Source organism: Leptonychotes weddellii, chromosome 14 (assembly GCF_054177405.1).
Source record: "Leptonychotes weddellii isolate Sample4059 chromosome 14, ASM5417740v2, whole genome shotgun sequence".
In the NCBI taxonomy this organism is placed as follows: domain Eukaryota; kingdom Metazoa; phylum Chordata; class Mammalia; order Carnivora; family Phocidae; genus Leptonychotes; species Leptonychotes weddellii.
In genome coordinates this window covers 12,699,042-12,721,517 of record NC_138382.1, presented here as the reverse complement: position 1 = coordinate 12,721,517, position 22,476 = coordinate 12,699,042, and the positions used below count along the sequence as shown (strand labels likewise).

General features: G+C 39.9%; 2 protein-coding genes across 2 annotated transcripts in view; one reads left to right on the top strand and one right to left on the bottom strand.

Moving 5' to 3' along the window:
* ANXA1 (annexin A1) overlaps positions 1-22,476 on the bottom strand; it is a 403,624-nt gene that overhangs the window by 173,957 nt on the left and 207,191 nt on the right. The window lies entirely within an intron of this gene.
* The window catches only part of ALDH1A1 (aldehyde dehydrogenase 1 family member A1), a 56,207-nt gene continuing 34,775 nt past the window's right edge, over positions 1,045-22,476 (top strand). Inside the window, exons 1-3 of the mRNA XM_081802846.1 lie at positions 1,045-1,186; positions 14,046-14,150; positions 21,979-22,119. Of these exons, the coding sequence (XP_081658972.1) occupies positions 1,121-1,186; positions 14,046-14,150; positions 21,979-22,119 (312 nt within the window). The 5' untranslated portion in view covers positions 1,045-1,120. The remainder of the gene's footprint in view (positions 1,187-14,045; positions 14,151-21,978; positions 22,120-22,476) is intronic.

Here is a 22,476-nt window from a genome sequence, read left to right as displayed (position 1 = left end):
ACCTAAATCCCGTATCGCGGGGAGCTGGCAATTTTCCCTGCAAGGGGGGGAGAAGAACATCATGGTTCTTCACTCTCAGTGATCAGATTTAAGAGTATCCACAGTTTTCTATCATGTTCCTATTGTAACTTTTGCTTGAACTTCCATACAATAGAGTTTTGTGTTTAACGTGGGAGGAGTACAGTTAAACATTCTTTTTTAATGTTCCCAGCTTGAAACGCTCATTTTTAAGAAATCGAATTACTCAGGGTCCTGTTTAAATCTTCTTTTTGCACTATTGCCTGTATCAGCCATTGATAAATATAGCCAACTTCCAAAACCGGAGGTTAGTTTCATTTTAGATGGTTTTAACAGGCGATATTGCCATCTTGCTGTCGTGGTGGCTCTCTGTGTGACAGTGGACTCTGAGATCCGTAAAAATCCCGCTGACGTTTCTATTCCCCTGTGTAACATAATGATCGTGTAGCGCTTGTGAAATCACAGTAAGTCTGCTTACTCACTGAAAATACACTCGATTGGTCGGATCTTGTAAAGCAGACTTGGGCTCGGGTCTTTCCAGAGGGACTCTCTTCCCACTCTGCTTTTCTGGGAGTGGGCTCATTCGCTGACAGCATTGTCCTGAAGACACCTGGCCAGGGACCTCTCCTCACCAGCGTCCACTGAGAACAAGTGCCCGTAGAGACTCTTTTTTTCAATCCTCAAATTCTCTGAGTCCAAGTCTGTCAGAGGACGGAAAGTTTCCCAGTAGCATAAAAAGCCTGAAAAGCCAAAAAATCATAACTGGCCTTAGTGGCCAGACCAGCCGCCCTGCATATCCTTATAGCAGGTTTCGGCTTTGTAAATTAATTCGTCTGCAAATAGTGCCCTGTCTCCAGCTGCAGTTTCAACGCTGGAGGGCTGGTTTCTTAAGGATTTAAGTTTAAAGTCAAGGGCTTCCTGCCCTAGGTGTTACAAATAAGTAGTGTCGTTTTCTTTTCGCTCCGAGTTTGTTCATCCAATCATAGTCCGGTATGCAAATAGACCTTAGCCCGTGCAGATAAAAAGGAACAAATAAAGCCAAGTGCTCTATCAGAACCAAATCGCTGAGCCTTTCACCTGTGTTCCAGAAGCCGAACCAGAAATGTCGTCCTCAGGCATGCCAGACTTACCTGTCCCACTCACCAATTTGACATATAAATATACGAAGGTTAGTACAATTTATCTTTGCTGCTTTGCCTCAGGTTTATAAAAACTACATGTGTTGAAAGCATAAAAGGTCAGTGTGAGTAAACTTGTGCAAAGAGCCCTTGGCAAATACAAAAATAAAAGGCTTGCAAAATGCAGGTTCGGGCTTAGTGTCTTGATCAGATAATGATTTCTAAATCGTATCAGGCAACGTTTCATAAGTTTATTTCTTAAAATATGTCTAAGTGAAAGGAATTCTCTTCTGTGTGAAAGGTTCTTGCCCCAGGGTTCAGTGGACTTTACTAAGCAGTTCTATTAACTTCAGCATTGCTCAGCACGTATGATAAGAGAGGCAAATACTTACTAGAAAAACTTACTGGAAAGAGCCAAACAAATAGGAAATGATTTTTTTTTTCTTTAAAGGAGAAACCGCATGCTGAAGTAACATGGTTTTTCTATATGTTTAGTGAGTGTCAAAATCGAAGGACCTACCTCTGACAATTTCTACTGTTTCAAAAACTCCAAATGGACTTGCATTATTTAGCATATTTGGGGCAAAGAAAGCATTCTTATTTCTCTCTTCAGCCAAGTTTGTTGCCATTGGAGCAGATGCATAATTGTTAACTGATAAATATTTAGAGAAACAAGAGCAGGAGCCAGATTCAGACTTAAAAAATCCACAAGCTAGGGAGAACGAGGAAATGGATCCTGTTTGAGTCGTTCAAAAGTATCTCTGAACTTTGTTTTACATTGTTATATGCCTGCTCTCCTGTCAGAGTCTAAAACTCCCAGAAAAAACAGACAAACAAACCAATCTGAACAAAATCATTTAAAATTGGCTTTATGGTACACTGCCGAAAGCAAGGTAAGAAAGGAACCCTTCCAACTCAGGGAGAGCCATTTTGCCTTCCGAATTTGCCAATGAAAAATCAATAGCAATGTAATTTCATGATAAAGTAAAAGCCCCGCTAGTATTTATTTACTCCCTTACTTGTAACCATGGATGGTTTTGAAATCCTAAGGTCGGTTACATTTTCATTTTCATAAGCAAAATGAGGAAATTGCTCAGCTGACTGGTTCTTTTCCTTAGGAAAGTGTCAGCAGAGATCAGATTGTGCCTTTAACATGGTTGATCAACAGCTATAAGATATAGTAAGGTATTATTTTTATGAGGCTTTATTAAAAAGGAAAACATTTTTTTTTTCATTTAATTTTACTCCAAATGAGAACATGAGAAATGTGGTGAGTCCATACCCTCCAATAATTTGCCCTTGGCAAAGGTGTGCCTGAAAAGATGACAAGACTCCAGTCTTCCCAACTTTCTTACTCCAAATTGGTCATTCACAAGAAATTTCAATCTAAAGCAGGCACATTTTAGAATGCATTTTATAAACATCAAAATCATTGGCAATGACTGAAAATTATCTCATTACTCTTACTACAGAGTCTTTTTTTCTATGAAAATACTTGGGAAGATATTGTGGTAGTCTGAATGTCACATTTTTAAAAATTTGGCTTTGCAGAAGTTTGCAGTCTTCTCCATACGTGTATCTTGAGGAAGCTCTAAAGTGAAATATTCTTTCTACTAAATTATGCTTCATTTGGTAGCTATAAATTGAGCATGTAAGAAACAGTAATGGGCAAATGAGATGGTCCTTAAAATCTAGCGTGCAAACACAGATCTAGTGATCCTTTAACACAGAGAGATGTTTTTAAGATTGGAATCTGCTGTTCACTTCAAAGCCATTAGATGAGAACACCCCTCTAAGGAAAATGATGGACCTAAGTGTTCAAAAGAAGGCATGATTCAAAGAGCAGCCATTTGCTTTTGCGTTTAAGAACTTTCTGGGTAGGGGCGCCTGAGTGGCTCAGTCATTAAGCATCTGCCTTCGGCTCAGGTCATGATCCCAGTGTCCTGGGATCGAGCCCCGCATCGGGCTCCCCACTCGGCGAGAAGCCTGCTTCTCCCTCTCCCACTCCCTCTGCTTGTGTTCCTGCTCTCACTATCTCTGTCTCTGTCAAATAAATAAATAAAATCTTTTAAAAAAAAAAAAAGAACTTTCTAGGTAGAAACACCCAATGCAAGTGAGTGAAATTTGACTGCTCACACATCTCTATAAATCTGTTCTGCTCAGATAGCATTTTATTGTCTGATTTATTGGTTACAGCATTTTCACACTTGGGAGGACAGCAGTTATGTATGTAATTAAATCTAAATGGGTGAGCTTTTTCAAATGCTTTTGCATTTGCTTTTTACTGTGCCCCACTGAAGAATTGTATTGGATTTGCACTTGCAAGAGGGGTTAGAAAAACGACAGTGATTCACAAAGTTTCCTGGTTGCAAACTAAATGAGCAAGGATTTTATAGTGTCTGTGGGATTACCTTCTATGGCCAGCCCCTAAACTCTATTATATTTTTCTCTTACCATGCTAATGTCCTTCGTTATTATCTCTAGAAATATATTGGTCCTTGGGGCAAGGAGGAGGGAAGAGACAAACAGGGTTCAGTAACAGAAAATTATTACAGCCTTGGTAGAATTACATGCTCTCAAATTTGAGACTGCTTTTCACCCAAAGGAAGTCATTGTTGCCTATCTTTTATGACTTACTCTCTAGTACAGTCTGATTAGGTTTTGTTGTTGTTGGGGTGGATAAAACAGATCAGGGTTAAGAAATAGTTTCTAAAATGATGCAGATGTTTTTAGGATTTAAAAGCTCAATAACATCATTATAAATCCACATAAACTTGGATCCTGTTTCTAACCTCACTTTCTCCCTTTCCAGTTCTAAATGAATCCCACATCTGCCAGATCATCCATTTTATTGAGCCTTTAAATGAAGAGCTCCTTCAAAACTTTTGTGATCATTGGGCAAACTACATTACCTTTCTCTGCCTCGGTTTCCTTATGTGTAAAATGGGAACAATAAAGGTCCCAATTTCCTAAGGTGGATGAAAGCATTAAATGAGTTTAATGCATATAAAGCATTTGAAATAGTGCCTGACACATGGGAAGTGATTGATTAACACTGGCTACCCCAGTCCTGTTTCTTTTTCTGAATTCTTTCCAATTTTCCAGAATCCTCTTTTACTCAGTCTTTCCGAGACCTATTTTCTCTCGTGAGTGTTCCTCTCATCTCGTTCTTTTCTCCTAGCTTTCCTGCCATTCTTTCTTGCACGGTCGTGCCCCACCTGACAAGGATCTCATTGGTGCAAAGTTCCAAGAGTGTATCCAGGATTTCAGGGATCAAAAATGTTCTCTTAAACGATTCAGTAACTTCATTTTCTGTTCTCCCTTCACAACACTATTTTTTTTAACCTTAATAAATTAAAAAAAAAAAAGACAAATAGAAAATTCAAGAAGACAAGCTTTCTCAGACAGGATTAAAACCCCAAAAAGTTTAACTTAACTCCTAAACTTAACTCATTGAACATTAAGATGTTCCTACTAGAAAAGATTTTCATCTGCTAATGACATTTCATAAACTGACAGACACAGTCACATACACACAGGAAATAATTACAGCTAAAATTCATTGTGGTTACTCTATACCAATGACTGCTTAAGTTCTTTGCAATGACTCTATTTACTTCTCAAGATAACCCTATGAGGAGGTTCCTCTTCCTGTTTTGTAGATGAGGAGACTGAGGACTAGAGTGGCTAGGTAACTTGCCTTAAATCATACAGCTAGAAAGTGACAAAACTAGACTTCAAATGGGGGCAGTCTGAGCTCTCACACCAAGTGGCTTGTCTAAGATCAACATTGTTACATGGGGACGTGGACTTGCTGGAATCTTATTCTGTCCTTTATTCTGACTCTCTTTTGTCCATTCCTGATTCCTGGAGGGGACATGACCATGAGGCTTTCCAGCTGCCGCTCAGCTGTTCCCAGGCCAACAGGAAGAAGTTGGCTGCCAACTTAGAAAAAGAGGAGAACAATAAGGAAGACTGGAAGCAAACAGACATTCTGGTTTGATTGAAAAGGTGGGGCTTGGGCTGGGAGAGGAGCAATGTAGAGGATTTGGAAAGAGGTGTGCCATTTCTATGGGAACTATGTTTTTTCAGCTCCTACGGAGTAACTTTTGGATGGAGTAAGAGATTCCTAGATTTCTGGTATGGTTGTTTAACATATTGCAGTTAAAGATACCTTTTTGATAGGGAAGAGTGATGAATCATTGCATACTATATGCTAAGCACCATTATCGCCTAGCGATTTTAGATTCTTACAGCAAACAAATTCAGGCCACATGCATTTCCCACTACCCCATTCTCTGCACTCCCATCTCCCGTTTTTCCTTCCGTGTAGTTAACAAGTCACTGAATAACCACTCTGTGCTTGGTCTTATGGTAGAAGAAGGCTAATAGGGTTTAGGGAGCTTATGTTCCTGGAGGGTGAAGAAAACAAGCAAGTATGTGAATACCTGAATCATAAATTATGGTAAAGGCTAAAGAGAGGGCAAGTGAAAGCTAAGAAATGAGGGGAAGAGCTCTCTTTCCATGAGCTTTTAGGGAAGGTGTCTTTAAGAAAGGGACATTTAAGGGGCACTTGAGGGATGCAGAGCACAAAATGACCATGGAGAGCCGAGGCGGGTGGCGGGGTGGGGGGGGGGGGGGAGATAAAGATCCGGAAGTAATGGCACCTGCAAAGATGTTTGCAGGCAAGAGCCAGCTGCGTTCATAGAACCATCAAAAGGGCTGCCATGACTGTCATGAAGTTGCCCCAGCTGTCGTAAAGTTGCCCCGGCTGTTGTAAAGTGAGGGAGGCCGAGAACAGACCAGGTGAGGCTGGAGATAGAGGCTGTGGCCAGACTGCGTGGTGAATTTTGTAGGAGGGAAACCACGCCGAGGGGTGCTTAAAGCAGGGCTTTCATTTGGGAAATGTTTTTAACTCCCTTCTGACTGAAGACATATTTTGTCTGCTTTTGGCTTGGAAGCAGATGGACAAATAGCTGGCTGATTGGGAGGTACAGTGGCTTAACAAGATAAACCGGGCTTTGAGTTCCAGCTCTTCTACTTATTTAATGCTGTGACCTTGGCCAAGCTTCTAATCTCCTTGAGTTTCAGTTCCCCTGTCTGTAAATTGGGAATAATAATAACTACCTTGGAAAGTGGCCTGAGAATTAAGTGAAGTAATTTGTGGAAAACGCCCAGTGCTTATTAGGCGCTTGGTGCAGGCTCTCTTTAACCCTCTCCTGCCCAAGATGACTCCCACAGTTCTCCAATTATTCTACTCCCAGTGTATGTGGAATGACTACTTGCAACGCTTGCCATAGTTTAAAACTGCTTTCATCTATTGATCTCATCTGAGGCTCATAATGAGCCACTGGAAGAGTTAGAACATGTTAGTAGTGTCCCATTTTAAAGCTGAGGAACCTGAGTTCAGAGATGTTAGTTGATTTGCTCCAGGTCACACAGCCCTTAGGAGGCGCATACTAAAAACCGTGGTAGTACTCGAATCCCACTGGATTGTCAGTAACAAGTGATTTCAGACCTATTGCTTCATTTGTACCGTTCATCCCTTACTCCGATTGAGAGTGGAAATTTGGATGATGTGAGAAGAGGTATGATTTGGGCACTAGATCCCCAGACAGGTGGTCCAACAAGAGAGAGATACTCTAGAGTAGCACTTTTTGAATTTGAATACGCACGTGAATCAGGGAGGCTTCTTGTTGAAATGCAAATTCTGATTCTTTTGGCCTGAGGTGAGGTATGAGATTCTGCATGTCTAACAGGCTTCCAGATTTTGCTGATGCCACTCCAAGAGTGGTCTGTTGACCAGCAGCAATGGCCAGTAGTTTAGGGTCAACCTCATATTTTTACCTGCAATGACCACCATCTAGTTACTTAGGGACCAGACTTCCTCTTTCTCTCAGAAACCCATTCATAACCAGCCAGGTCAGATTCACTTACCTTCCCCTTCAGAGAGTGCCTGAGTCCAACAGGAACCAGATGGTGGTCACAAACCCATGGTGGGACCAACCATTGATTTTGCTCCTGAGAGGTAACCCTTCACTGCAAATGCAATGTTTTAGCTCATCTCCAAGGACTGGTGTCTTGGCAAATTGTTTTGTTCTATGGCAGCTGCCTGCTTCAAGGAACCTAATCAGTAGCAATCCTAAAGTAAATAACACATGCTCTAAAGATCGTATTAGCCCAATTTCATAAGGAGTCTCACTACTGCAAGTGTTCACGTGATTTCTTTAAACTGGACTTCACTTACTGAATTTGTCATTAACTGCTTGCCAGAATGAGAGGGCTGGGTGAGAAAACTCTTAAGGATTATGAGAAACAGCTCCTTTGAAGAGGAACCCAAAGTTAAGGTAACGCCTCTGAAATGGCATGGGTAGTGCTTGGAATGATATAATACAGATCCGCATAAAAGAAACCTCATGGGAATACAGACATTGATAGAATGGCGATACACTGGTCTCAAAGTAGCAATTATCTGGCTTGGGGTGGTGGTGGCGGTTTGGGTTTTCATGACACTAGTATAATTGTGGCCAAATATCTTATACATTTACCAAATTTCAGTAGCAACATAGAACCATGTTCAAAAGAACAGGAGCAATAGTTGTTTCATGATTAAAACCACTACTAATAGACAAATCAGAGAAGTAGATATTTGTTTTTGTTTTTTTTAAAGATTTTATTTATTTATTTGAGAGAGAGAATGAGATAGAGAGAGCATGAGAGGGGGGAGGGTCAGAGGGAGAAGCAGACTCCCCGCCGAGCAGGGAGCCCGATGCGGGACTCGATCCCGGGACTCCAGGATCATGACCTGAGCCGAAGGCAGTCGCTCAACCAACTGAGCCACCCAGGCGCCCCGAGAAGTAGATATTTGTGTGACCCCGGATTCCAGAACATGGTTATGTCTTGAGTACATGTGTGTATCAAAACCTCCCACAACCATTGTTTGCAAGGGATGTAAAGTGTTTTTCATATTTGATTTTCTGATTATATATCATCATATCTCTACCTGATGACTTTGTTGTAATGTTGAAATTGTTAATGGAAATTTGTTTCCTAGGAATCTGGACAAATATCACAGATCGCAAAACTTTGCCTGAATAACTACCCACCCACCCCACCCCACCCCCGGATCCAGATCCCATCATGTGACTATTTCCACTGTTTTCCTGATACTTAATAAGAAATTGAAAGAATACAAACAACAAATAACTGAATTATGCTCTCTATTTGGTACTTTCTTTAGAAGGAAGTAGGCTTATATGCAAGCAATTGTATTGTTGAATCTTGATATGGTGAAATATAAAAAATGTATAGAACTTTCTGGTGCATCTACATCTTACCTCTTTGATAGAGGGTATGCATGGTGTACAGAAATCCTTGACACGTGTTTTTGTCATCTGTGGGATATAGGGAAGATGTGGCTCAAAACAGACATGCATTAGCATCTTTTCTTTTCCCTAGTTGAAAAAGCTGGGAGGTTTTTCAAACAAGAAAATAAGAGTATACATTCATGTTACTGAAGTCAGACTATAATATAAAACAGAAATGAAAGGAGAATTTTATTTCTCCCACTTTTGTTTTGGTCACTCTTGTTTTGTTTTCATTCCTTTGACTCGAGTTAAATATTTTCTTCCCATCTGTTATTTCCTCCTTAATTTCCTTTTAGATTTTTTTTTTTTTTTTTTTTTTTACTTTCAGTCTCAACATTTTGCTTTACTGCCTCAGGGCTTGGGATGAACGTAGTTGCCAGAGATCTAGCTATGATTCTTTTAAATGTTTAACACCTCTCCCTGACTTTAGTTCATCCTCTCATTATTCATCCCCCATTTTGTTACTTAACCCCCCACCCCCCACCCCGCAAAGTCTCTGGTACTTTTTTAAGTGCCTAATGCTGAGAAAAGGTTTACATATTTACAGCACACAGCCTTTCTTGTCCATTTACAACAACACCCACCCCTCCCCATGCTGTGACCCAGGCTCTCAAGTTTGAAAATTCACACAGGAGACATAATATGGGGAATTCCATCACCTTCCTCACCCTTGGCATATCTTAAGAGAAATCCTCCGTGCACTGAAAATGTGATCTGTTAAAAATCTCTCTGCCACCAAGAAAGCACTGGATTCCGTTCTAGGATCTAGGGCCACTGGCCCTGTCGCAGCCCTGAAGAGATGATGTGAATTTAGGGCACCCTGAATATTTACTGGAGGGAGTCGGGGGCTCTCTCCCCTTTAAGCCAACAGGTTCCAAAATCTTATACCAACAGGCAAAGCTAATAGGTTTCATTTTGCCTATTAGTTAAATTCAGCTTGAGCCAAGCCAGAAATATTTTGAGGAAAGGGCTTATTTATTTAGAATTGTGGCTTTATACCAATCACATAAAAACATAATCATTTTTACTCTGGAAAGGTTTTTTTCCCCCCCAAATTATGACTTATTCTTAGACATTAAACTGCATTCAGGAAGCAGCCACTTTTTTTTTTTTTTTAATCAAAGGTCGTGATGCCTCCCTTAAAGGCTGGCATATCTAAAATTTAAAGAATAAAAATCAATTTTTAAGTTTCCTCAACACTCCCATTGATTGTTTCCCCCAATAAGAAGCATGTGATATCTAAGAGCATGCATAGGAATCTATAATTCCCAATCAATATTATGAACTTTAAGCTGAGATCTAGTGTACATATATTATTCAAAAGTATCCTGAGTCTGAAACTCATCAGTGGAATGTAGTTCATATAGTAGTTAAATGGGACCCAAGATTTTTTTTTTCTACTTTTATGGGATGATCCCTTTCCCACTAAACTTGCTAAAGGCAAACAGCAAATGGAAAATGAGGTTGTCACCATGACAGATCATTTCAACAGGCCTAAAATAGGTTTCATAATGATTATACCAAACATCCATTAGCCTATACTTCACGATATAACCATTTTATATAACAGGAAGGATGATTATTCACAAACGTTTGGTCACACAGTTAGCTGAAAGGCAAATGTCAAATGTAAAGCCCACAAAATTAAAACAAAATAAAAGGGGAAGAAAAGGAAGGTGCCATACTTGGCCCTTAATACCATCTTGGTCATCTCACTATGCTGGGTTCTGTGTTTTTCTGCTGAAAGGCTTCTGTTTAGGGGAGAAAGCATACATTTCATAATTTGCAGACTTTACTGCTCTCTCGCTTTATCTACTCTCAAGCCTCATGAACGAATGCATGCCTGGAATGTGAAAATTTCTCCCGGCTAATCTCCCGGGATTCTGGTCTCTCTACTTCAAATCCATTTTGGGTACATTCACATCAACATTCCTCAAACATCCATTCGATCCCTTATTACATCCAGAATAGAGTACAACCATCTCATTCTGTGGATCAAAATTCACCACGAACTGGCTTCCTTTCCATCGTCGAAACTTATCTATGACTTGTTTCCACAAACTCTCTGCTTGGGGCTCATCTCTTTCCTGTGTTATATGTATCCCAAGAGTGTTTCCATCTTTGCTCATTTGCTCTTTCCATCAATCCAATCCTGTCCTTCAAGGATGCATTCTTCTGGCCCATTGCCTACCTTTTTGTGCGTTCCACTCCACAATGTACTGACTAAAGCACTGCTTTGGTCTTTACCCTACCTACACCTTCAATTCTTTTTTTTTTTTTTAAAGATTTTATTTATTCATTTGAGAGACAATGAGATAGAGAGAGAGCATGAGAGGGGGGAAGGTCAGAGGGAGAAGCAGACCCCCTGCCGAGCAGGGAGCCCGATGCGGGACTCGATCCCGGGACTCCAGGATCATGACCTGAGCCGAAGGCAGTCGCCCAACCAACTGAGCCACCCAGGCGCCCACCTTCAATTCTTTATTGGCTGATCTTGGTGTGAATATACTCTCTTCTTTGATGACAAGCCCCTTGAGGGCAAGGGCTCACTCTCTCACACTTCCCCACAGTATCTTCCAGATGTCTCAGGTATTTACTCACTATTTGGCAGAACATAATAAGTAATTTAATAGCAGGATATGAAAGGCTGTGTCAGAAAAGAGGGGAAAAAAAAGAGGTTAAATCCAATTGGACCAACTAGTGGAATCTTCAGGAGGAGGTGACACTTGAAGCAAGACTAGAAGTATGAGTAGAAGAAAATTAGAGGAACATGTAGAGGAACAATATGAATAAAGGTGTGGAGCAGAAGGGCATGGTATAGAATGAGGCCAAAGTAGAGGGTGAACTGAGGAGATAAAATAAAAGGTTGGAAAAGCATAATAGGGCCACGTATGCTTAGGAAAACCAACTAAGTGTTCTGAGGAGTGGCCAAAATGTGAATTGGGTTGGCTTAGGAAGATTATGATAATGGGGGGTGGAAGGGGTTAAATTTCAATTAAGCAGAGGTAGGGGGTTGGGGAGAACAGGGAGTTTTTTGTTTTTTGGTTGGTTTTTTTTTTGTGATAGTATAGAACAGCATGATACCAAAGGATGGCTAGGGATTGTATGTGTCATTAACAGGAGAGGGAAAGTGTGTATGTGAGAGAGAGAAAGGGAGAAGAGAGAATGTGCAAATTATAGAACTGTAGTCTGGGGTAAAGAGCAGCATAAAGCGAGGGGTGACAGTGAGCTGCATTTGGAACATGTTGATTAAGATGTTTCCCAGCCAACCTTTGGGAAGAAAAGTACAAAAAAGGAACGGCTAGAGATGTATAAAGGAAAACACTTGCCTCAAGCCTAATTATAGGATTCTGCAAAATGTTTTCATGAGAGATGGAATGCTGATTCACCCTAATAGATGTTGGGCGAGTCAGTATTTTAATTTGAATTTATCTTTCTTCAAGTTGAACTCAGATGCCAATACGTTTTTCTTGAAGGACAGTAGGAATTGTATGGTTTTCATTTGTATCCCGTTATCCTTTCCCACACCCCCATGTACATGTCCTTGGACATCTAGTCTCCTCATCTGAGCTGCTGTGCACCCCCTCCCCTTTATTTACTCATGCTCACATCTTTTTCCTGACAATTCCAGGCTAGCACTATAATTTGGTGAACTTCCATAAACACTGGGTTGATGCTGTTTTGACGCACGAATAACTGTATTGGCGTGAATAGGCAAATATGAAGGCTTATCCTTCCCCTTTTTTTTTTTTTTTCAGCAAATCACAAATATCATAGTGTGCCCATGTGCAGAACATTATAGATCTTATCCATGTGTAGCTACTGGATTGTCGGTTCTTTGATTCAATTTTAAGTTATTTATTCAAGAATTCTTGGCGGAGCTGAAAATCACTTGAGGACTGGGACTATATTGGACGCTAAGGATAAACCAGAAAACTGGACAAACATCGTCCTTGACCTTATTTTACCAAGCTTACAGCCTAGGAGAGAAGGCAGACATTTAAAAATGACTTCTTAAAAAAGTGACAAGTTTTGTGATAGAAGTTTAGGAGAGCAGGGAAATATTTTGGAGAACAGGCTGCCTGTCTAAATAGTGTTGTAAATCACAGAATATAGACTTAATTCTACTTAAGCATTTAGGGATACATGGTAATACACATTTTATGAGTGTGACTAAATATTAAGCTATGTTATGGACACTACTCGGTAGAATAGCTACGTTAGTATAAACTCACAGATTAACTTAAAGACTGCTGTTACTTCAAACATACATAATATTAAGTAATTAAACTAAAAATGTATAATCTTGATAGCTACCACTGGGGAATTTTTAATAGCTAACTGATTTGTGTGCAGATGTCATCCTTCATTTAAAACTGGGTGTATCAATTCCCTGTGATTCACATTTAAATAGACTAATTCACGTTGTAATAACAAATCTAACAGAAAGTTGTCATCCTTCATTTAAAACTGGGTGTATCAATTCCCTGTGATTCACATTTAAATAGACTAATTCACGTTGTAATAACAAATCTAACAGAAAGTTGTAATACATAAAGTTCAATAGCATACTTATGATAATATTTATATTTCAAAAATAAAGAAAAAGGAGAATAAGCAAGAAATAATGAAATGAGAGGAGGGAGAAGAAATTCTGGCTTTTGCCGGAGACAAAACATAACTTTATCGCAAAAGCACTGCTTCTTAATTAGGCTTTGTAAAACATTTTTACTCTCGGAAAAGCTGAATGACCTATCGAAGCCCTAGTAGGCTCCATAATGAAGCAGAAATTCAGGGCAGCAAAAGTTGAAACTCAAGACTTTTTAAATGACATACTAACACACTTTTATGTATTGCCATTCTTTTATACACAGAACAACATTCCATGTTTCTAGACCCTTCTGTCTCTTTAGATGCATGTCTCTTAGATATCACTAAGAAATCTAGTGCCTGATTTCATCTGAGGACAAATCCATGATTAGATAATCTCTTTAAAAGAATAAAACCCTTATGCCTGGAAAAAGTCAGTGAAAACATGTCACTAGCCAATTTTCTTTCTAAGCAAACTTCTTTTAAAACTGTCCTCCAAGCTACCTTTAATAGAGTAAAATAAAGGATCAGAAAACAGTCACTTACGATACCAAATCACTAGCAGCCCAACAGGAGGATGCTCAGAATCTGAAGTTAAAAATTAGGATTAATAAAGATTAAAGCTACCAAAGCCTCTGCTCTTGCCTCAAACTCAGGCAAAAGCATTTTTTCTAGAAGGTTTTCTCCAGTCTGTATTTTCCAGGGTTGACATGACCTCGTACCTCAGCGTAATTTCACAGTATTACTTTATTTTAATATGTGTGTGCTCACGCATGCATGTGTGTATGCGTGTGTAAAACGTCTTGAACAGCCAAAAATACCTTGGGGGGAAGGTATGTGAAGGTTTGACATTGGCCTCACTTAAGCATTTTATAATGCTCTAAGTTTATAAAAGAATTTCTCAAATTTCTGCATATTCAAAGGGTTGGTACCTCCTTTCTCTCCCTCTCTACAGATTTTCATAAACAATGAGTGGCATGATTCAGTGAGTGGCAAGAAGTTTCCTGTCTTTAATCCTGCAACTGAGGAGAAACTCTGTGAAGTAGAAGAAGGAGATAAGGTGGGTTTCCCAGCACTTATGCTAGCTTTCTTTGTTTCCCACCATGCTGCGCTCCCAATCTCACCACAACTTGGAAGTAAACAGGTCATGAAATTACCCTTTCTGGGGCCATCAGGGAAATTTTTCTTGGTACATCAGGGTTCTCAGGAGCCATGTGATGATGATGAGCCCATGGTCCTGGATGTTGTGCTGATTTTTTTTTTTTTCATACTATTTCTCTTTGCTTGTTCTTCAGTTTAAATAATACTTGGGTTTATTATATAAACAGACTACATATGATTAGTCATTGATTTATAAAGCAGACAAATCCTTTATTCGTATAAAATTGTTCTTTTTTTAAGTTGCAAAATGAAACTAAAGGAAATAAGATAGAACGTTTGAAACAATATTTTGCCAAATTATTTCCTTAAAAATCATTGAATTGGTACCTTGAAAAATTGAATTTTAAAATCACAGAAATTGAACCATGAATTAAATGTATTGTTGCTTTCTAGCTAATCATACCACCAGCAACAAAAACCAACTTATATCATTATTATTTTTTTAATTCTAAATGTTAATTCAATCCTCAAGCATCTCGATGGGAAAGCTACTATTTGTAGCTGTTTTCACAAATGATAACGAAATAGCAGAATGGACAGGTTGACTAATTTACATTAGGGGACATTGCTAATAAATAACGAAATTTTTAAAATAAAAAGAATAATAATAACGAAATCAGTAGTCAAATGCTGTCCTTCTGACCCCAGAGTCTATGACTGGGAGGGAGGGCTGCCTTACCTTGTGATTATTATAAAAGTGAGATAGGACAATATGAAACAGCCTGGGGCGTGAGGAGAATGAAAGCCTTCTGATATTTCATCTGAGCATGTACCTTAAAATGTGAATGTGTTTCTCAGTCTTCAGTTGTCCAAATGTTATCAAGCTTGAAATCTCTGTCCTACAAGGTATTAAACAGTAAATTATTTTGCTACGTAAAAAGACCATTGAAAGATGAAGTCCGGATAGCTCCCCAAGGATAATACCTTTTGTGACCCAGTGTTCAGTTCCATGTTCCTGCCCAGTTCCCATTCTTTCATAACCTTCTCCCCACGTGATGAGATCCCTAGTTGAAGGCATTAAGCCTTGCAGATTTATTCTAAGATAGCCATAGACCCCAGGGGCTCTTTTGGGTTTAGAGAAGTCCCCGGATTCAGGTGGCAGTATTACCAGAAGACATAAGATCCGTGCCTCAAGGGGCAAGCATGCGGAGTTTAACCCGAGTGGTCGACAGCTTGAGAAGTAGATGCAGAATGGAGTGGAGAACACATGTCACCTACTTTCAGACTTCTTTCTGTACATACCAGAGTTCATCTGTGCATAAATTCTTCATGGGATTCTCATTGGCCTCTGGGAAAAAAACAAAAACAGAAAAAAACCCTCTTGTTTTTGGCCTTTTCTCAGGCCACTCCATCAATGGAGGAGTTTCACCCTCACCATGCCCAGAATCACCGTCCAAATAGTGCATGCCGCTCACAGCCACTGTGACTGCCAGGGTCAAGGTATGGTCCTTGGGGCTGTAGACAGAGCACAGATATTCCACATTTTATTGACCCTATTTAAGCTTGGGTTCCTTGTGGTGTAATGGTGAGATAGGAAAAACTTGGGGGAGGTTAAATAAGAAAAGATGTCGGGGCGCCTGGGTGGCTCAGTCGGTTAAGCATCTGCCTTCAGCTCAGGTCTTGATCCCAGGACCCTGAGATTGAGCCCCATGCTGGGCTCCCTGCTCAGGGAGTCTGCTTCTCCCTCTCTTTCTGTTGTTCCCCCTGCTCATGCTCTCTCTCTCTCAAACAGATAAATAAAATCTTAAAAAAAAAAAAAAGATGTAAAGTGTTTTAACAGTGCCAGACACATAACAAAGCTTATAGGGTCTTATAGGGTCTTATACTTCTTTAAAGCCCCCCAAATTTCCCAGGTAGACTAGCTCTCTTCTGTGCCAGTGCAGAATATCATCTTTATCTATATTATAAGCCCTGTGTTATATGGGTATCGTTTAATTTGTCTGAGACAGCCTGCTTCTTGTAGAGATCGACACTACATTTTACCTTTATACTTTTCAGTGTCTCACATGCTACAGGTAATGGATAAATGAAATTACATAAATCATATGTAAAAATCTTCCATCAAGCTCTGAGTTTCCATATTACCCCCCCCCCCCACATACACACATACCTCGTCCTAGGAATCTGGTACTAAATTAACTACTGACTAAGGCAGTGTTTCTCACAGTTTTGCATGCACCTGATTCCCTGGAAGGCTTGTTGAAACACAGGTAGCTGGGTCACCCCTAGAGTTTGTTTCAATAATTTTAGGGTGGGGCCTGAGCATTTGCATTTCTGACAAATTCTCAGGGGATGCTGATGTTACTGGTTGGGGTGGGGGTGGTAGAATATACTTGGAGAACTCCTGAATGAGGTATTAAACCATTAAATTGTGTTAGCATTTGATAGGGGGCATGGACTTTGATAAGTAAGAAAGTTGGAGTTGGAACCTGCACTGTGATAATCTCGCCGCACCCCCTATGAAATGTTACAAGACCAAACTTGAGCAGAGAAATACTGATGATCCCTGGCAACATGTTTTAGGAGACCCAGAAGACTGTGTCCTTTGGGCCATTCTTAGAAAGAAGAGAAACCTGCGTTCTTCCTAGTCAACAGAGAAATGACTTTTTTATCAGAGACTACTGGAGATCTACCCAACACTACATTCCAGCCCCACATTTCATCAAATGTCCTTCTAGTTGCTCGAGTGGCTCTGGCAAAACCCAGGGTAGGTGAGGGAAGCAAAAAAGGGCAAGGTGAGCTATGTCTGAGCCCCTGACAGCTGCCTACTCCTTCTCTCCAGAGGTATAAATGCTACTCAGGAGTAAGACTGCAGAGCTGGTTGCAGTTGGCAATTAACAAAAGAACACGTATTCTTGTTACTTTGGCTCTGGTGTCTTTGCCACTGGCTTGCAGCTTTAGTTTCATCAGTAAAACAAATCTGTGCCTGGAGTTCCAGCTGAAACCTTGTCAGGACATCTGAGGACTTTTCTTGGCAACGTTGGCGGGATTTACCTTCTTCCTAAAGTGTAGTGAGGGGGAGCTGATGATCATACCTGAAGCTTTAGAAATAGTTGTCATTTTTTTTTTTTTTTTTTGCTGTGTGCTTATTGACAATTACTCAGAGTGGAGCGGCATTGTGTCTGTGCAAAAGTAGCTCAGGAATACTCATTAACATCCAGCAAAGCTTCGAATCGGGTCACAATGCTAATCAAGTTGCTAGATGCTTGATCACTTGAGGTCGGTTGTTTATGATATAAACTGTTCAGGGTAAGCCACTGTTTGCTTCACAGTCAGTGTTATTGTCATCCTGTTCTCTTTTGGAGTAATCTACTGACGTTTGGTTTTAAATGATTGCTCTTCTCACCATTTTGCAGACAAATGTGCATGAACTTCTAACATTGCTTAGTGAAAGGTACAAATTGAGTAAATTACATAGTCACCGTAAACCTAATGTTCTGGAACTGACTCTTTAGATAATGAGCCAAAAGGTTTTAGGGATTTAATTTATGAGTAGAATGGAGCTAACAATTGGCTATATACCGCCTTTCAATGGTGTTAAAAAGAAAAGAGGAGGAATGAGAATGAATGGAGGTTACAAAGCAAAGCACAGATGTGGGTGGGAACTGTTTTCTTTTCACTTCAATGGCTCTTTTAGGCTATATTGACTAATCCTGAAAACTGCTTTTAATACTAAGCATGACCTAACAAATAATTGGGGGGGATAAAAATAAATGTCCATTAAAGTAAGTGCTTATGACAGGTGTAAAAGTAAAACTGGTCTGATAACTATTTTCTCCAAATTGGAATGGATCTAATATGGAAATGTGCAGCCTGGGAGTGATAGAAAAGTTTGTCCTTCCTTAACTATGTTCAAGAGGCCTTTGGTGTTTCATCATCCGAACTTCAAAAAAAGGAACATTTAAAACCCTCTAAGGCAAAAGTGTTGTTGACGGTGGCAAATCTGAGTTAATATGCCACATTGTTTGCTGGTGGATTAAAAAATTATGTCCCTGGAGATGCTAGTCCTGGAGTAAAAATCCAAGAAATACTGTTCATAGAATTTAAACAACAACAAAAAACGCTTAAGCCTAATATGGTTAATGTAAAAGCTTTATTATGTAATGGAATCAATTAAAATATGATTTAAGATGTGAATGTCAATATAAGCAAATTATCTATATCAGGAGCACTCTTCTATAAAATCAATGCAACATGATGAGTTTAAAAGATAGGTAATTAAATTATTAAATATTTATTAACTGCCTATTGTAGGCCCAGAATAGTAAGGAATATTATAGCTTTTAACACAGATAGCAATAAATATTCATTGCAAAGGTCACTACCAGGATGTCTTGCAGAGCTTTAAAACCGGATTTGGGAGCCAGATGTGGGATCAAATTTTGGTTGATAGATTTCATGCTGGATTTCATGTCCTGTAAAACAAAGTCCATGGTGCTTAATTGTCTTAGTAACTGTGGGGTTACAGAAGGCTTCACTTAGTGCCTGGAACTTAGCAAGCTCTTCACTAGTAGCTAACGTCAAGCTGGATTAGGCTGGTAAGGGTTTAGGTAGGTTGTGATATTTGGTCTTAAAGAATATGTAGAATTTTGAAAATAGCGGGGTGTGCTGGTAGAACATTCTAGGCAAGGAGAATTACAGGAGCAAAGGTGAGAAGCAGTTGGGCCAGACGGAGTAGAAAAAAAAATGTAAAGACAAGTTTAGATAGGTGAGGTGGGGCCCCAAAATGTTGGGCCTTAAAAATCAGAAAGAAGAGTCTGGCCTTAGGACCATAGACAAAGGGAGTTGCAAGTATTTGAAAGGGAAAGTGATCACATAAAATTGTTTGAGGAAGATTAGCCTGGTGGCAATCAGCAAGACAGTGGAGGAGAGAAGAGAATGGCTTGGGAAGGCAAGCAACGATGAGATAATAACAGCCTAAAATAATACACGGTAGAGAAAATTGAAAGGAAAGATTAAAATATACTAGAACTGCTGAGAGTTATTTTAAGGTGGTTTTGCCTGTTTTGCCGCAACTATGATAGCCCTTGCTATCACTTAATGAACGCTCAAAGTCATGTCTGTCACATAGAACATGTATTTCTAGTGTTACCTTATTTAATTTTTAAAAGGACAATCTCCTGTCTTCACAATTTGATCATTAGCAGCCTGATACCAAGATTTACAGTATAGTGTTTAGTAAATTTTTGGATGGATGGATAGATGGATGGATGGTTGGGTGGATGGATGGATGGTTGGGTTCATGGATGGATGGTTGGGTTCATGGATGGATGGGTGGATGGATGTCTCAAAACTCATAGAGCTAATAGATGAGGAACCAGAATTCAAACCTGGGTTGTTTTGTTCCAAATCTATGTATTAACTATCCTTATTCTACTTCTGTGCCTGCAAGATAAAAAATAGAAGATTATGAGAAAAGGAGGATTATGGCAAAAAGGACACAACCACAGGAAAGTCTTTATTTCAAGAATGTGTTTTCCATATGGCAGAGTTAGATATCTTGAAGCCATTTTTTTTTCATATTCCTTTGAGAGGCCAGGATGCCTCTGATAAACTGTATTTGGCTAAGGCCGTTGGCAGAACACTGAGCAGAAGGATCCAAATGAAAGCTGTGTCACACAGATCTGTTTAAACACAGAACAGCATATATTTTATAAGCTGTGGTATCCATAGATCACACTGGCAATTTCAGATTCTTGTGGGGTTTTTTCCAAACATTGCTGTCTGAATATAACTTGGAAAAAGTTAGAACTTATGGCATAAAACAATATCCAAATATAAACAATCAATGTGATTAACTGAGTACCCCCAATAAGACTATATACGTATTTCCCAGGAAGGGTGAGTATTAATGCATATATTTTATTGTATATATTCATCATTCTCTCAAAAGTTAGGCAGTGAGATAAACAAGTGCATGATGTATTATAGTGAAAGAATGTTTGCTTGTGCTCTGTGAATGTTATCACTTAATCAAAGCAGATTACACTTCTAAAATATCTCACTGGCCCCAGATCATCTTCGTGTGGTGATAAATGCTGTAAAAATAGTTTATTTGTTTGTATTTTAATTTGTAGACTTCTATGTTTGGGACTTTAATATACTCCAAGGTGGGGGATATTTCCTTGAGGTTCATGATTCCTACTGGGGGAGGTGTCATTCTTGAATGGGGTTCAGCTAAACTGTGGGCAACTTTAAGAAAATTTTATGCAATTTTCTCCTCGAAATCTCAAAGGAAATTATGTCTTCTGCAAAAATTTCCAACCAACTGGCCTAAGATCTGGCCATGATTTGTGGAATTTATGTAGCTCTCTGTAGTGGCCAGTCTTATATACCAAAGAACATTGGAACAATCTATGCCTTTACGTTGTTTGCAACCGGGGAGCCTGGGTGGCTCAGTGGGTGAAGCGTCCGACTCTTGATGTCAGCTCAGTTCATTGACAGTCTCAGGGTTGTGAGATCAAGCCTCTCATGGGGCTCTGTGCTGGGCATGGACCCTGCTTAAGATTCTCTCGCTCTCCCTCAGCCAGCCCCGCCCACCCCTCCCTCACACTCATGCTCTCTCCATCTCAAAAAAAAAAAAAAAAGGTGTTTGCAACTGATTTGAGGGAAAACAAAAACAAAAACATATAAAGTGGTAATGGAAGAGGTGTGGTGGGTTTTGTAGTAGATATAGTCTATATTAGCTCCAAAGAGATCTGAACAGGGATCTGTGGAATGAAGAGGCCAGGGGAAAGTATGCAGCTGAGGTTGGCTGGGAAAGAACAGGAGGAGTCTACTTGACTCAGAGGAAAGAGTGTGAGTAAGAGCAACATGACTAAAGGCAAGAAGGCTAGACTAAGTGTGGAATTACTTGATTATTTGAGTCTGCTTGATTATTTGAATTAATATAATTTTAAGTAGTACCTTAATAATAAGAAACTGACTTCTGTAACCTAGTTAGGAACTGAAAGGATCTCTTTGTACCCGGCTGGGAAATGAGAGGTTGTAATATCCAGACAGATCCTTCTATATACCAGTTCCACTACTCTATGCCTTCTTCTCTCTGCACAAGAGGAATGAACACACGCTTACAGTGTTTACCTTCCAAGAGCAAAACCCAGTTCTTATTCACCCTGCAGTAGGTTCTCGACGAGCATCCACAGGCTGTGGAGCCACCAGCCATTCAAGAAGATACTCACCAGTTGAGGTGATCTTGTGCTTTCTCTGGAACTCTTGGTCAGTCACCAAAGCTATACGTAGTGGTGAAGAGCAAAGACTCTAGGGTCAGAGGCGCTCCATTTAAAACCATTCTGCCACAGTCAGCTATGGACCTTAGGCAACTTTCCTCCCTCTCTTTGCTTCAGTTTCTTCATCTGTAAAATGGGAAACATATTTGTGTCATAAGATTATGAAGAATTAAATGAGTTAATGTGTGTAAAGTAATTTGAACATGACTTGATATGTGTATGGTAAGCACTCCAATGGTACCAATTTTAAAATATTATAATATTTCTATTCAGGGAACCCAAGCCTGAGCTATGTGTGTGGAATTCATCATTCTAAAGATTAGGCAGCAGGTATAGAACTCCCATATGTGAGAGTTGAGTTTGTACAATGTGCCAGACTTTGGGCTAACAAAGACACAGCATCTGCATATGAGGACCATTAGTCTGTTTTATAGGGTTGCTGCCACTGGATTTGCTAACACATTTAGGCTACTGAAATGAATTCCCTTTGACTTGCAGGAAGATATTGACAAAGCAGTGAAGGCCGCAAGAAAGGCTTTTCAGCTCGGCTCTCCGTGGCGTACAATGAATGCTTCGGAGAGGGGGCGACTAATCTACAGGTTGGCTGACTTAATTGAAAGAGATCGTCTTCTCTTGGCAGTGAGTATCAACCAAACTTTGCAGGTAGAGAGATCTCTAGAAAGCATTCATTGTTTGGCAAGTTGCTTTGGTTTTAGTGATCACTACATGCTCTCTACAAAAAAAAAAAAAAAAAGAGGGCGCCTGGGTGGCTCAGTTGGTTAAGCGATTGCCTTCGGCTCAGGTCATGATCCTGGAGTCCCGGGATCGGGTCCCGCATCGGGCTCCCTGCTCGGAGGGGAGTCTGCTTCTCCCTCTGACCCTCCTCCCTCTCATGCTCTCTGTCTCTCACTCTCTCACTCTCAAATAAATAAATAAAATCTTAAAAAAAAAAAAAAGAAAGAAAGTAGAGTAGTGCCGGCCAGGGGCTAGAGGAGA